The sequence below is a fragment of the Poecilia latipinna genome, unplaced genomic scaffold (assembly GCF_001443285.1).
Source record: "Poecilia latipinna isolate Pla-1442-1.1 unplaced genomic scaffold, P_latipinna-1.0 Scaffold900, whole genome shotgun sequence".
Taxonomy (NCBI): Eukaryota; Metazoa; Chordata; class Actinopteri; order Cyprinodontiformes; family Poeciliidae; genus Poecilia; species Poecilia latipinna.
In genome coordinates this window covers 29,237-43,031 of record NW_015113516.1, presented here as the reverse complement: position 1 = coordinate 43,031, position 13,795 = coordinate 29,237, and the positions used below count along the sequence as shown (strand labels likewise).

At 38.4% G+C, this 13,795-nt stretch overlaps 1 protein-coding gene across 2 annotated transcripts in view; it reads right to left on the bottom strand.

Moving 5' to 3' along the window:
* Window positions 1-13,795, bottom strand: part of helz (helicase with zinc finger) — a 52,896-nt gene that overhangs the window by 22,272 nt on the left and 16,829 nt on the right. The window contains exons 11-18 of one of the 2 annotated variants that reach the window (XM_015048712.1): window positions 12,544-12,699; window positions 12,177-12,447; window positions 11,457-11,583; window positions 11,070-11,282; window positions 10,598-10,728; window positions 6,251-6,430; window positions 3,759-3,860; window positions 1,929-2,107 (exon numbers count right to left, since the gene is read on the bottom strand). In XM_015048712.1, the coding sequence (XP_014904198.1) occupies window positions 1,929-2,107; window positions 3,759-3,860; window positions 6,251-6,430; window positions 10,598-10,728; window positions 11,070-11,282; window positions 11,457-11,583; window positions 12,177-12,447; window positions 12,544-12,699 (1,359 nt within the window). The remainder of the gene's footprint in view (window positions 1-1,928; window positions 2,108-3,758; window positions 3,861-6,250; window positions 6,431-10,597; window positions 10,729-11,069; window positions 11,283-11,456; window positions 11,584-12,176; window positions 12,448-12,543; window positions 12,700-13,795) is intronic. The other variant, XM_015048713.1, reaches the window with a different exon arrangement.

Below are 13,795 nucleotides of genomic sequence, written 5' to 3'. Positions count from 1 at the left end.
GACTGTTAACTTATTTAGAGTTAACACAACCACAACAGAGATTATTTTCAGTCTCTTTGAATGAAAAATGGTTGAAATGCAGCTTCTAAACTCCAAAAGTACAAGCAGATTTACATGAAATAGAATAATCAATCTGGTAAAACGGCAACAGGTCGAGCGTTACAGTTGAATCGTTAAATGGACTAAACAGATTGTGGCCATTGGCAAATTAAGAAAACAGAATGGTCTATTAAAGCTGCTGCTTGATTCCAGGAACAGGTGCTGCTCTTACTAAATGGTTTTAACTCATTTTGCATCTGCAGGAAAGAAACAACAAAACTGATTATTTTTTTTAACTCACTTTAAGATAATGAGCCAATTGGAACAGTGCAAATTGTTCTCTGCATGTCTGACATCCTGCTTGAGAACTGGCATTTAGAAGAACAAGTGTAAATGTCAGCTTATGGGAAAAATATACTAAATTTAGAGTCAAATAGTCCTAAGCAAATCACCCTTCATTTGGTTCTGTTTGAAAAAAATCATGATCAGCCAAGTCAAGTTTTACATTAAGACCAAGATCTTCAAATTTAGTTTCAGTTTTTCCAGCTAATAACATGATACAAAGTTTTAAAAAAGTCAGTTTTGGTCCTCAATATCAATATGATGCATATTTTCAGTAGCTAAGATTCTAACACATAAAAAATGGTGAAAACATAGTAATGAACAAAAAGAAACAAACAGTCAAGAAAAAGCGAGTCAATCGCAACTGATATCAGCATTACACCATTAAGAAATGTCAGGGGAATGACATGATTTCTGATATCCTGCACTTCTTGAAACGCATTAACCTCAAATTAAATGCTTTATCAAAGATGGAAGAAAAGTTAAGAACCGAGTTTCCATCAGAAGATCCGTTACTGCTACTTAGAAGACTCGCCATCCTCCGTTGCCTTGTTTCCTGTCGATTTTCATCACCAAATGCCAGCAGAGCAGGAGAGATGCAACATGGGGTGGGAGGCCTAATGATGTGCAATACATTAGAAACAAGCAGATGGCGTATCCAGGCAAGAGACAAAGCCCCCTCCCCTGACACATTAGTGCCGGTTATTAGCTTGCGCCGACAAATCGGTTTGTTTTCCACGACTTTGGCACAACTTAAATGAATTCCACTCTGATCTCCCAATGCTGACTGTCGAAGTGACAAGGCTAACCAATAATGCAGGTCTAATGCACAGAGCAGCTTTTTTTTTGCTGATATCGCCAACTAAGACCTTTTAAGACATTTTTATGAATAAAAATTAAGACCTATATCACGACAGAGATGTCCAAAAGAAATGAAGGGGACCAAAACTGTGAATGTCCTGGGATCTTTGTGGTTCTCACATGGTATACGGGTTGCTAGCTAGCTGGGGAGCCATATGTTAGCTCCTAGCTAGCATGCAAGTATTGGCAGCTTGCTACTGGTAGCATTAACTGGCATGAGCCACAGGAAGCAGTGAGTGATTATGTTTGTGCACGGCTCAAACTTCTGTCTGATAAAAAAGTCCTTTGACAAAAAAACCTACCTAGACTACTTGGTATTAAATAGTCCAGCCATGACAAAATCAAGTTCTGCAATTAACATATTTAATGCCAACTTACATTTACTTTAATGAATTTAAGACATTTTAAGGCCTTCATTTTAGATGCACGAATTAAAGAATGCATGAAGACCCTCATAAAGGTGTGTTTGAAAATAGGCACCGGTTTTTAACAAAATGTATATCTACGAACTAATAAATAGAAAAACAAGTTATATTGCAAAATATGGGGTAGTTTAATGTAGAGTAAGGGTGAAAAAAAAACAAGTTTTCTTATTTTTAAGATGAATGACTGAAGGCTGATGGAATGTCACATAAAAAAAACAAAACATAACCAGCTCCTTTAATCCAAGATTATTCTGGACTCACCAGGCTCCAAATCCAGCTGGCAGAGGTACTGGGAGGTGCTGAGGGTGACCACGACAACACGGTGCCTGAGGATGTCCTCCCTTGTGGGCATCTGGAAAGTGACCTGTGTGCTGGAGATGAGACAGTACTGCTGCACCACCGGGTGGACGGTCTTCACCCAGCGGTTCCTGAAATATACCCTGGAGGGACAAAAGAAGGCGGAAGGATGAGGATAAGAAGATGCAAAGTTCTAAGATATGTTCTCTACAAGAGACTCCGAGAGAAAAAAGTGCACATTTTAACCTGCATAAACTTTTATTCCAGTGTTGTGCAGAATTAAAAAAAAAGACAAAAATGATGCTTTTCTGCAATGTCAGACAAGAAAAACCCCTACAGTTTTCACAGAAAATCTGGGCATGTCAAGACAAGCAGGATTTCTCTACCTCTGGAGTTGCATAAATATTTAGAAGAAAAGTAAGAAATTGTGTTAGAGTCGCCTTAAGGTGGTTCAAAAAAAAAAAAATATTGTGTTCACGTCCTCACGGTCTGAAAATATCTGCCGTAAGGTGAAAACAACAAAGGTACGCAGCAATTTGTGTTAATGCTGATGTATTTGTCTGCCTGCAACATTCAATAACTGTAATTCAGATAAAATGGATTGATGGAGTGCCACACTGATTCAGGGAGTCTGACAAAGAGGCCACAGTGGAAATAACTTTACTGGATGTTGACATCAAAATGGCAGACAGCTGAGAAGCGAAAACTGCATTTTCTCAACAACTGATCTAAAATCTGTTCATTTTCCACTTATTTTTTAAAGTTTAAAGCAATATAACCAGATTGTAGATTTTAGCTTCTTCAGTATTGCTTACACGGTTTCCTCTGTGCATTAATTCAAGGTTGATTTGCTTGAATATACCTTTCAGACAGTCTTAGTAATGCTAGTTGTATTAGAACAAAAAATAAAAAGGTCTCAAATATTAGTTGCTTTTCACTGGGAAATAAAGGATTTTAGAGTTATGTAAGGCATTTCAAGATTTGAGACGATCCACCTCTGTAGTGAATTTGCTGGAGAATTACAGAGCTGCTTCAAGGTCCTGTTTGAATCCCACTCTGTACAACCTCGTTTGGACCCAGCATTTTTTTTTTCCAATGACGAAGCAAAGCTTGGAATGCATTATTTGCCCCATTACATTTCTTATTAATTTATTTTTTGTTTTTAACAAAGTCTATTAAGACTTGCCAAGTTGGTTTGACACTTATGCACACCTTGTGTTTTTTGTGTGTCCTTGATCCAACTGTGGCTTTTTTTGAAGTTAGTACGTTTGAATCTTCTGTTAGAAATTTTTTTCCCAAATGACAGATTTTTCTGTTTTAACTTGACACGCCCTTCTATAGTTGATATCTTAGAAATGTACTGTAATGGTCTTGTTAATAGAAAATTCCTATCATTTGCAGAGTTAAAAAATTAGCTGGTAGCTCCACTTTCAGACAGTCTTAATGCTAGTTGTATTAGTCACACCAAACAGCAGATAGAAGCTAAAAAATGTAATCTTAGTAAGCTGCAGAAAGCGCTTCTTTCACAAGAAGAAATATCTTTGGGTTCTGGAGACTGCTTTGCACAGTGGTTGGACTCTCTCATCATCAACTTGGTGAAAAATTAATGCAACACTTGGTGGAAATAAATCTGTATCTTCCTTAAACTAAAATAAGCTTTACACACCTCAAATTAAACAACACATCTCTGAAATAAATGCAAAATTACAACCGAGGTAGTTCAGGATTGCATTAATTGCAACAATGCAGGCTGGAGAACAAAGTAGAGGGTGACTGGAGATGCTGCTGCAGTACCTGAGAGGTCTGGCGTGCTCGTTGCCTGCTTCGACATATGGATGAAGATAGTCTTTAATGTAAAGGTCAGCTGCGCTGTTGGAATGAGTGCAGATCAGGACCCTGTAGATACAAAAGAGAAACAGCAGCAATAATAAACTACAGTGCAGGAGGACATATGGTATAAAGTGGCACTTGCTCCTAGACTCTCAAAACTTTTTTTTTTCAGTTTTAGAAACTTAAAACTAAAGAAAAGAAAGACTGGGGAAGACACGTTTCTCAATTAAAGATGGAAAAAAGTACATCAACCAAGCAGTACAAGAGGATTATTGAGATATTCAAAACCAGAATCAGTACAAAAGTAAAGACAACAAAGACTTAGGAAAAGTTCTGTGTCAGAAGTTTATGACTGCATCCACCAATACAGGAAAAACAAACTGCACAGCAAAGGGAAAAGAAAATCACGGGTAATGAATCTAAAAGCACAGTTCCTCCACATCAAAATGGATGAAATATTGACCATCAGTGCCCTGAACCCAAGACAATAGACAAGCTTAAAAAATTTGAAGTAACAAATTTCCAGAGAGAATTCATAAAAGGTAAATCTGATTTAATGAGAAAAATCCCCAACCAGTTTCTGCACATCTAAAGAAACGTGACTTTACAAGAGGAATGGGATATTTTTATGTCCTTTACAGTTAAAAGTTATTTTCCATTTGCTACCAAGCTAGCGAGGTATGTTAGCAGCTAGTTAGCGGTAACCTTCAACATTGAGTCACAGAAAGCAACAACATCTGAATGTAACTCAACCCTTAGCCAACAAAAATATCCTGATTAAAAAAAAAAATACATAGAATATACAGGATTAAATAGCCATGACACAACTAAATTTAAGACCTGTGAAGAACATATTTAAGACCAACTTACTTTTTAAATGAATTCAAGACAATTTAAGGCCTTAATTTTAGACACATGAATTTAGGACTCTTTAAAGATGCACAGACTCCCTCCATACCTAAGTAATGACTATTATATGTTACTGCACTTTTTAAGGCCATTTTTCTTTTATACACCCTATTCTACTAAAAAAAACAAAACATAAGCCTCTGTCTGACATATTGCATTCATTTTTCATAAAGACTAGCGAACCATCTACCTGATGGTGCTACATCGGTTTCTTTCCAGCTCAAGAAACTCTAGAGTGTCCTGCAGGCAGCGTCACACGGAGCGCCGGCTCCGTAATGAAGAAAAATGCCAGTGAAGAAGCTACATTGTTGTACATCACTGTGGGGCCTGCAGACGTGGCGTAACTTCACTGACCGGCTCGCGCTGCACATCGACTTCCATTCAAGGCCAGAGAGCGAGCCGTAATAAAAGCCAACCATGTGCATCGAGGACAAATGACACGTATTCGGCCAAATGACCAGTGTGCTTTTCTTTCAAGTGACAGAACTCACAACAATGGAAAGCAAAGCTAATCACTCAGTACAAATAGGACCTTCGAGACACATATACATACAGCTGAGTGAACAACGCCACATCTCATTTCTTAATTGACCTCCCTTAAAATCTGACACATTCATGTGCCAAGTCCCTGATGCTCCAACTTCATAGCTTGTTGGAAAGCCCAGTTATACAGAAAAACTTTTGATACCCCTTCTAATAATTTGGTAATATTAGAAGGTCTTTGGTATTTTAGCTACCCAGTCAGTACTTTGTACAACCATATTTCCTTGCAGTACCAGCAGGGTTATCCATTTAGACACTGAGGTTTTATCTATTCTTTATAAAACATCCCCAGTTCAGTGAGAATGAATAGAGAATGTCTCTGAATATAAACCTTTCAAGCTGCCATAGCTTCTTAATTGGATCTAAATCTGATTTAAGGCTTTCCCATGCGAGGAGTCTCCCGATACAACGTTTACACTTCTGATATCGATATTGCAGCTTTGAGCATTAGCCGATACCAATATCGACCCAATATGATTTCAATGAGAGTTGATTTTGACACTTCAGATAAAGTATGGGAGAGCCTCAACACTAAACCAATTCCATTGTAGTTTTGGCTGAATCTTTTGGCTCCTGATGGAAGGTGAGTCCAGAACCAGTCTCAAGTATCGAATAGTCTCAGGTTTTCTACTATAAACAGCTCCATCCTAAAAGAAAAACAATGTCAACATGTCAGCACCTTGCGGTCCTTGGATGGTTTACAGCAAACCCCAAACAGAACTTCTTTTTCTTATTGGTTTTATGGTACACTGCTTTCAGCAGTAGCTTTTTTTCTGCCACTTTTGCATAAAAGCCAGAATTGTGGAGTGCAGACATTCTCCCATCTTGTTCGGCAACATCTTGATGCTCTTTCCACAGACTGAACAGGGTCTCTGTGGGATTTGCTGATCAATAATGCATGAAAATCTAGATTTTCCTGTGAAATATAAACACTGGTCAAAAGTTTCACATATAAGTGAAGGGATCCCAAAGCAAGCCAAAAAGAAAAGAGCCGAGATCTCTACCTGCTGCTGTCCTGGCGAAGAATGTGTTTGACGGCCTGTGCCAGGGTGAAGGTCTTGCCGGTACCATAAGGCCCAATGATGAGGATTGGGGGAAGAGAGATGGAGATGGGTGTGGTGATGGCCAGGATGGCCTCTTTCTGCTTGGCGTTCAGACGGGGGTCCAGCTGTTCGTCCCACTGCCTGAAACAAGAGACAAACACAAACTCATTTTAACATTTTGTCTCAAACCAATTGTCCTCCAATACTCAAACAAATTGCAACGAAGAGCAACTTCAAACTCACGAGGCAGACCTTATTCACCTTTTGACCAAAGGAAAACATATTATTGTTCTGTTTCTACGTTATGCACCAACCGACATGTCTGACATTTCAATTAAGTTGAAAGTGGAGCCACTTTCGATCTACTGATCAACTTAAACCAGAATAAAGCCAGTTTCAGATTTATGTGTCAATAGTCAAACGCCCCACACTAATTAGCTGCTAATAAATCTGCAATCATTATTATCTTCACATCAAACAAAATGGAGGCGGTTGAAAAAGACTGAAGAGAAGCACCACACATTAACAGATAAATAGAGGTGTGTGTGTGTGTGTCCGAAACAGCTATGCGTGCGACCGCAGACATATTTATGAGTGATGGGAGTCGCTGTGGATGTAGAGTGTGTGTTTGTGTGTGTCTGTCTCTACACATTAGGGTCCTCATTATAAAGGCTGCATCCTCTGAAGCTGTGAATCCACCAACATCAATTGATTGAACTCCAACTGAGACATAAATCAGGGTCTGTGTGTGTGTGTTTATATAAGATAAAAGCATAATGTTTGGAGTGGAAAAAGGCCTAACCTTTATTAATATAAACAACTTATTATAGCTTCGATCAATTTTCTTCTTCTGAAATAAAAATGACTAATTTTACAGCAAAATTGTAATAAGGTTATATTATTAAAGATGGCATGATAAAAATGTCTACATAATCAGCCAGAACCTTCTTGTAGTTCCTGAATTCCCTTTTACATGTTTTGATTTGGTGATAAGATCCAAGTCTTTCAGGCTGAAAGCTCCTCTTGGCATCATCACACTGACCTTTAGCTTCCTCCACACATTCTCAATCAGATTTAAAGTCGAGTTCTTCTGTGTTGTTCCAACCCATTATTACTCCCAGCAAAACATTGTTGCCAAAATTAAAACCTTATGCACAAGTGATATGTGTGACTACTTGGCTGTAGTCACAGGTTTCATAAAGACTACAGCCAAGGGGATGCATGAATACCACAAATGTTGGGTGATACATATGCCTCTCACACTATGGATGCGATTAGAAGTGCTTTGATTCCATCTAGTGGTCAGAGTGTGCACTACATGTGGATTATGAAAATGGAAGTGGGATTGTCTGATAAATTCAACAAATAATCTTGACTTTATGATAGATTGTGCAATAATATATATAGGCCTACTAAACTCTCCTATAATTGTGCAATGTAATAGACTAGATGTGGCCAAAATCCTAAAAGCTTTGTTGTAACTTGGGTTAGATGCTTTTTAGAGACGTTAGGCTACAAAAGAAAGCAAATGGGTAATACTAGTATTAATAAGAAATATGCAAAATATAGGTATAATTGTAGAAATGTTGAGTTCTATGCATGTATTTCACTGATGCAACTTTGAATCAAAGAATTACATTAAACTACAGGAAACATTAGGGACAACACAATAGACTGTATTAGAAGGGTCAAGTTGCATCAAGAACAACCAGGTTATTCTATCAATGGGGATTTTTTTTCACATTCCCGTTGGCATAGGAATGTTCCAAGATGACAAGGCCAAATTTTATCACAGGGTGGAAATTAATTTTGTGATACTGCAATTGAAGGGTAATTTTATACTTATAGTTTCAGTTGTCTTTAGCTTTTTGTTTGTTTTTTTGTTTTGTTTTGGATATTTAAAATATCTTCCAGTTTGAGTGTTATTTGTTAATTTAGAAGCTTACATTTATTGATCTCCGAGAGGATATACTTGCATACTTATGCCACTGTTATTACTTAAAAACTGTCTGAAATTGATAACACTGTGGTTTATCGCAACAATTTCTGGGAGAATTTATCATGCAGGAAACAATGCAATTGTGGCAGGTGGTGACTTTTTTTTTTTTTGGCTAGACAGAGTGTACATATTAACTCACTGTTTCCAGTACACATACGTATGAAGACTTTATAACTGGAAATAACTACAGATAACAGCCAAACTGTAAAGTGGGACAGATGAAAGAAGGGAATGAGATGGACAGATGGTGGGCGAACAAACAAAAGATGAGATGGACAGAAGAAAGAACCAAAACAAAATAAAATTGCTGTGATTGGAGCAACACATATACAAAGGAATAATTTAACTTTGAAAACTTTAAAGAGTGTTTCAGAACTCTGATCATGGAAAAAAAGTGTTTTTAGTGAGGTGAATAAATGATAGACAATAAAAACCCTTCAGGCTTAAAAAAAAATAAATAAATCAAATCGACTTTTCAGCTGACAAAACCAAGTCTGTAGTGTAAAATTTTTATCTACATTTAGTGAAACATTGTCAGATCTACAGTGGAATCAACTCGACATGAAAAACCTCTGTGATAAACATCTTTCAAGTTACAAGGACCAAAAATAAAACATGATTAGTAGACAAAACATTCATTTTAAGCATTCTTACTTTAACTTCTTTATTATCGTGAATGATGAGATGATCTATGACAGACTGTGCTAAAGTCCACATTATCCAAAGATTCTTGTATGTAGCATCATAAAAAGATGATTTTTAAAGTATACTTCAGAGAAGCTTGTGAAGCTGTCAAGGATTTATTATTTAATAATTATTACTTTTTTTCTCCACTTTAAAGGGCCAGTTATCCAGATGCGTGCAAAACGATTAAACAAACTGCTTGTATTCAACCGAAGTTCCTTCAAATCAAGTTCACTCTTCCTCGCTTTAATCAGAATTTCATTTCTAACTCCGACATAAATCCTATTCTAGAGTCCTGAGAAGAAAGGCTGCTGCCAAGAAAAACTCACAGGGATTATATTTGACTTCGTCTCTTGTCAATAAAGATTACCGCGTCTTTTCCCCTCACCTGTCCGACATCAGAGGAAGAAAAACCGTAGAAGGGAGCTGAAAGCTTTCCCGAACGGCCAGTAAGGTGACGGATATGCTCTTATCTCTCAAATTGAGGTGACGTCCCCTCAGTGGAAGTATTTGTCAAAACTTAAATGACGTGGTGGTATTACCAGAGTTTCTTTATAATAAGCTCTTTTTATGATTGGGTTCATTTACCGAGATAAAAATAGACATTTTCTGAGTGCAAATCGTTCTTTCCTGCCGTTTATAATAATAGGATAAAAGGCAGATGTCGCATTTTCTGTACAACTGGAATCCTCCTGTCAGATCAACTTGAACGTAAAATATTTTTCAGCTTCATCGCTGAACCAATCAGCGATGCATGTTGATTCATCGTCAATATTCTGTTAGCATCAGCAAGAAAGCTTTAACATAGAGCATGAAAGCTGCAGTGCTGACAATTACCAAGTGTTTTTAACGACAAAAATAAAAACTTGACAGATTTTTATATTTTTTGATACAAAGAAAAACTTAATAAGCTTAATTTATAAACTGCAGAGAAGCAACTGAATGTACTGCAAACTGAGAAAGGGAGGTAAAAACTCAAGGTAATAGGAATATCTGGTTACAGCAGCGGCTCTTTGAACAACAAATGCTGATTTTACTATTTGATTTAAAAAAGAAAAAACATTTTACCTTGCCATTAGGTTGGAAACTATGTGCTTTTTTCCCCCCACTATTTTCTACAAATAACATCTAAGAAGAAAATGTATCCCTTTTTTTATTTTTTCAAAAGTTTTACGTTTTTCTTGTTTTAAAGTCTGTAAATAAAAAAATAAAATGATGGTCTCTAAAAACTAACAAATGTCTTACAGCAGATACTTCACAGATCTTTTTTCCCCCCTAAGAGGTCATGTAACATTAATGGCTCTAAATAAATTTTATGACTTTTTAGATGATTTTTGTGATTTTTTTTTTAGGCTTGTAAAAGTTGTAGACTGCTGGGGGAAAAAAGCAGCAATAGTTTTGGAAAGTGTGTTAATTAAAATCCCACATTTTTTTCTATGTGCCAACAGCTTTGCACTGACCATACTCTTTGGTGAGGAAGTGGCAACTGAGGTGAGATCATTTAGAATTAACTCAGTTAAATAATTCAGAGAAAGCACAAAGAGAAAAGGAGATTTTTAGGAAGTGTTCAAAGAGAGCTGGGATTTCTCCACGCATGTGTGACTGTCCACATGTTGGATACGTACCGGTTTGGGCTCCAGGGGATTGTGGGGACAAGGCCAATGTCAGGGAAAAGGATGGTGTTGTCTTTGATGCGATCCAGGGCGTAGTGCATCTCACACAGTGGCTGTCTGTTTAGCTGAAACTGGAGCTCCACCTGACACACACACACACACGCACACACACGCACACACACGCACAGGAGAGTGAGGGTTTATTGTGAGGATGTAACTGGACGCCACAAATAAGTTCAACTAAACCTCTGACAATTCAGTGCGGCGCAAAAAGTATTTTGTGTGTTGGGTATGTTGGGGAAGCTCTACTAGAAAAGCTTTTTCCGTTCCATGTTTATTTTGACATGGAAAACACTTAAGTTGATATTTTAATAAAAATGATAGTGCAAAAAAAGAGAAAATAAAATGGAAATGTTTCACCAAAACTGGCAAAATATTCCAAGCATCAGCCTGTAATAATGTTCTGTCCTTTTTAAACTCTTACCTGTATTTCTCTGTCAGGCTGCAGCATCAGCTCCTCACAGCAGCTCTTGCAAATCCTCAGGAAGATGTAATCCTTGGTCTTCTCCTCTATCACAGCCTCATAAACGCGCTCTTTGACCCCAGAGGGAGCATGGCTGCCGAACCCTTCCCGCCCCAACGGCAGCAGCAGAACTGAATTCACCTTGGTCATTACTAGTCTCCCAGCCAGAGTGTCCTGACAAAAGGAAAAAAGATATATATATATATATATGTGTGTGTGTGTGTGTGTGTGTGTGTGGGTTAAGTGGCGACCAGATGCTTTTAGGTGATATATATTTTTAAGAAAGATACATTTGCTATTTTTAAGGTGAAACAAACACATTTAATCTCAACAACAAGCTGTGTTTACCTCGGAAAGTGTTTCAGTGAGTTTGAAGCGTGCAAAGAGCTGTCCGTTCTGAGCGTACTTGGCTCCAACAGAAATCCCAGTTAGCATGAAGCTGGTGACCAGCTGAAGGTTGGCCTTGATGTTGAACCTGGTGGACAACAATGAGCGCCGTTAGTTTTATGAGGTTAACCTTTATGTCTATTTCCATGAAAACACATCTACAAAACAAACACAGAGGAGAGTAAACAGCAGTCCAATCGTTTTCTATGTGGTGTCTGGTCTCGAATCATGGCAGAAAAATTCCCCCATAAAACCATAAATGTGTGTTATTTTCATGTAAAATTTGAAAAAGCGACCGACAGAATGCAACGTCCAGATCTAAAGGAAGTCTCATTTTGTGAAAATCCTTCAAAAGCAATAAAAATACAGATGATATAAATACAGAACAGGAACAAACCCCCTTTTCAGATGCTCATATTTCAGCTCTTATTCTCCTGAATGACTGGACCGGTTACTACGAGCTAAAAGCTAAAAACATTAAAAATGAATAAACCATACAGAGTTAAAATGAACCAGCCTCTGTTAAATCAAACTGCTTTGTAAGAAGCTGCTGAGACATTAAAGCGCTGCAAATTTACGAGGGTGAAGCCTGACACCTGCTGGTGGTTTAGCATCTCATCACTCAGAGGCCGAATCGCTGCTGCACAGAAACAAACCCAGAGTTCTATAAACTGAACTCACTTGCTGACTTCCTTGTACTGAGCGATCTCCTCTATGTAGAGCAGGTCGTGCAGCCGGGCCTGGTAGTTGTCTTTGGTCAGCGTCTTGTCCAAGACGGACTGGGTGAAGAGCTGGTCGGCTGACAGAGGGATCTGGTAGCGGGCCAGCAGGCTCCTCTCCAGGTCGGCCACCGTCTCGTTGGGCGTGAATTCCACGATGGTTTTACAGGACGAGTCCCAGCGCTTGGCGGTTATCAGCAGCTGCTGCCTGGCTGCCAGTAGGTGCTCCAAGTCTGGAGAAAGACAAACGACAGACGTGGCGAAACGAGGCGAATCGAGACCGGCTCTTTTTGGGGTACCTGCGGGTAAACGTGCCGTTGCGATCGTACCTTCGATCGAGGCGGCGTCCACCATGATCCTCTGCATCAGCACCGGCTCGGAGCCGAAGTCGAACACGATGGTCTGTCTGAAGGTGCCAAAGATCTCGGTGCTGAAGCCCACCGCCACTTTGTAGACGCAGTGGTCGAGGCCGTTGTCGGGCGCTGCTGACAAAAAACACAGGTTTTTCTAAGTGGGTACAAACTCACAGTCTGTTAAAGAAACGGTCATTAGAGAACAAAGGCTGTGGAACGAGAAGTTTACATACAGCTGTTTTTCCTCATTGCCCTAAATTAAATCACATCAAACGTCTTGTTTTATGTCAATTAGAATTACCAAAAGTATTCCTATTTGCTGAATGTCAAAATAATAGAAGTACATGTCAGAGGTTTATTTGTCAACGTCTTCAAAGTGAGAAGTTTACACACATTTCCTCAGTATTTCGTAGAACTGCGTGTGAACTCTAGTACTTGGGTCAAACACATTGGGTCAATTAGCCTATCAGAGGTTTCCAGCGTCATGACATCGTCATCATCATCATCATCATCAATGCCATCACTTATTGTTTAAAGAGACAGTAATCGTTTTGTATGTAAACTCCTGATTGTGAAGACATCAACAAATAAAGCTCTAATTTCTCTCCTTGTCATGATGTTTGGCAAATAGAAATAGCTTTGGAAATTCAAACTGACCTAAAACAAGAGAATCTGACTGAACAGAGGAAAAAAAAAATGGATGTAATCGTTTGGTTTCAACTGCAGCTACAAAAGTAGACGTCAAACTAAATATCAACAGTTCATCACATTTGTATACAAAGAAGAAAAAAGCTGCCCGTCGTATAAATGTTCAGTAAAAATACAAAGACGGATTCGATATATTACATAAAATCCAAAATCCTTTATGCACTAACAGATATAACTCTTTCAGAGTTATATCTCTTAAAGAGATATTAACCATCAGCTATTAACCATCAGAATTTTCTTAAAATCCCCATTTAGGACGTCGATCACTGTAACCGTGACACTGGTTATTTGTGCCGTTCCAGCCGTAGGACACCGTCACTTCACATATCAGTGTATTTCCACGAAACTGTCAATGAATCAGAATGTCTGTAATAACCGGTTAATATAGCAACACGGCACAGATGGTGGCGATGTGATTTCATCTGTCAGAAAGAGGAGAGGGTCGGTACTCATTTCCTGAGAAGCGAAGAAGAAAAAGTGAAGTTTCTGCTTCTTCAAGTGACGAGGAAGAGGAGGGTAA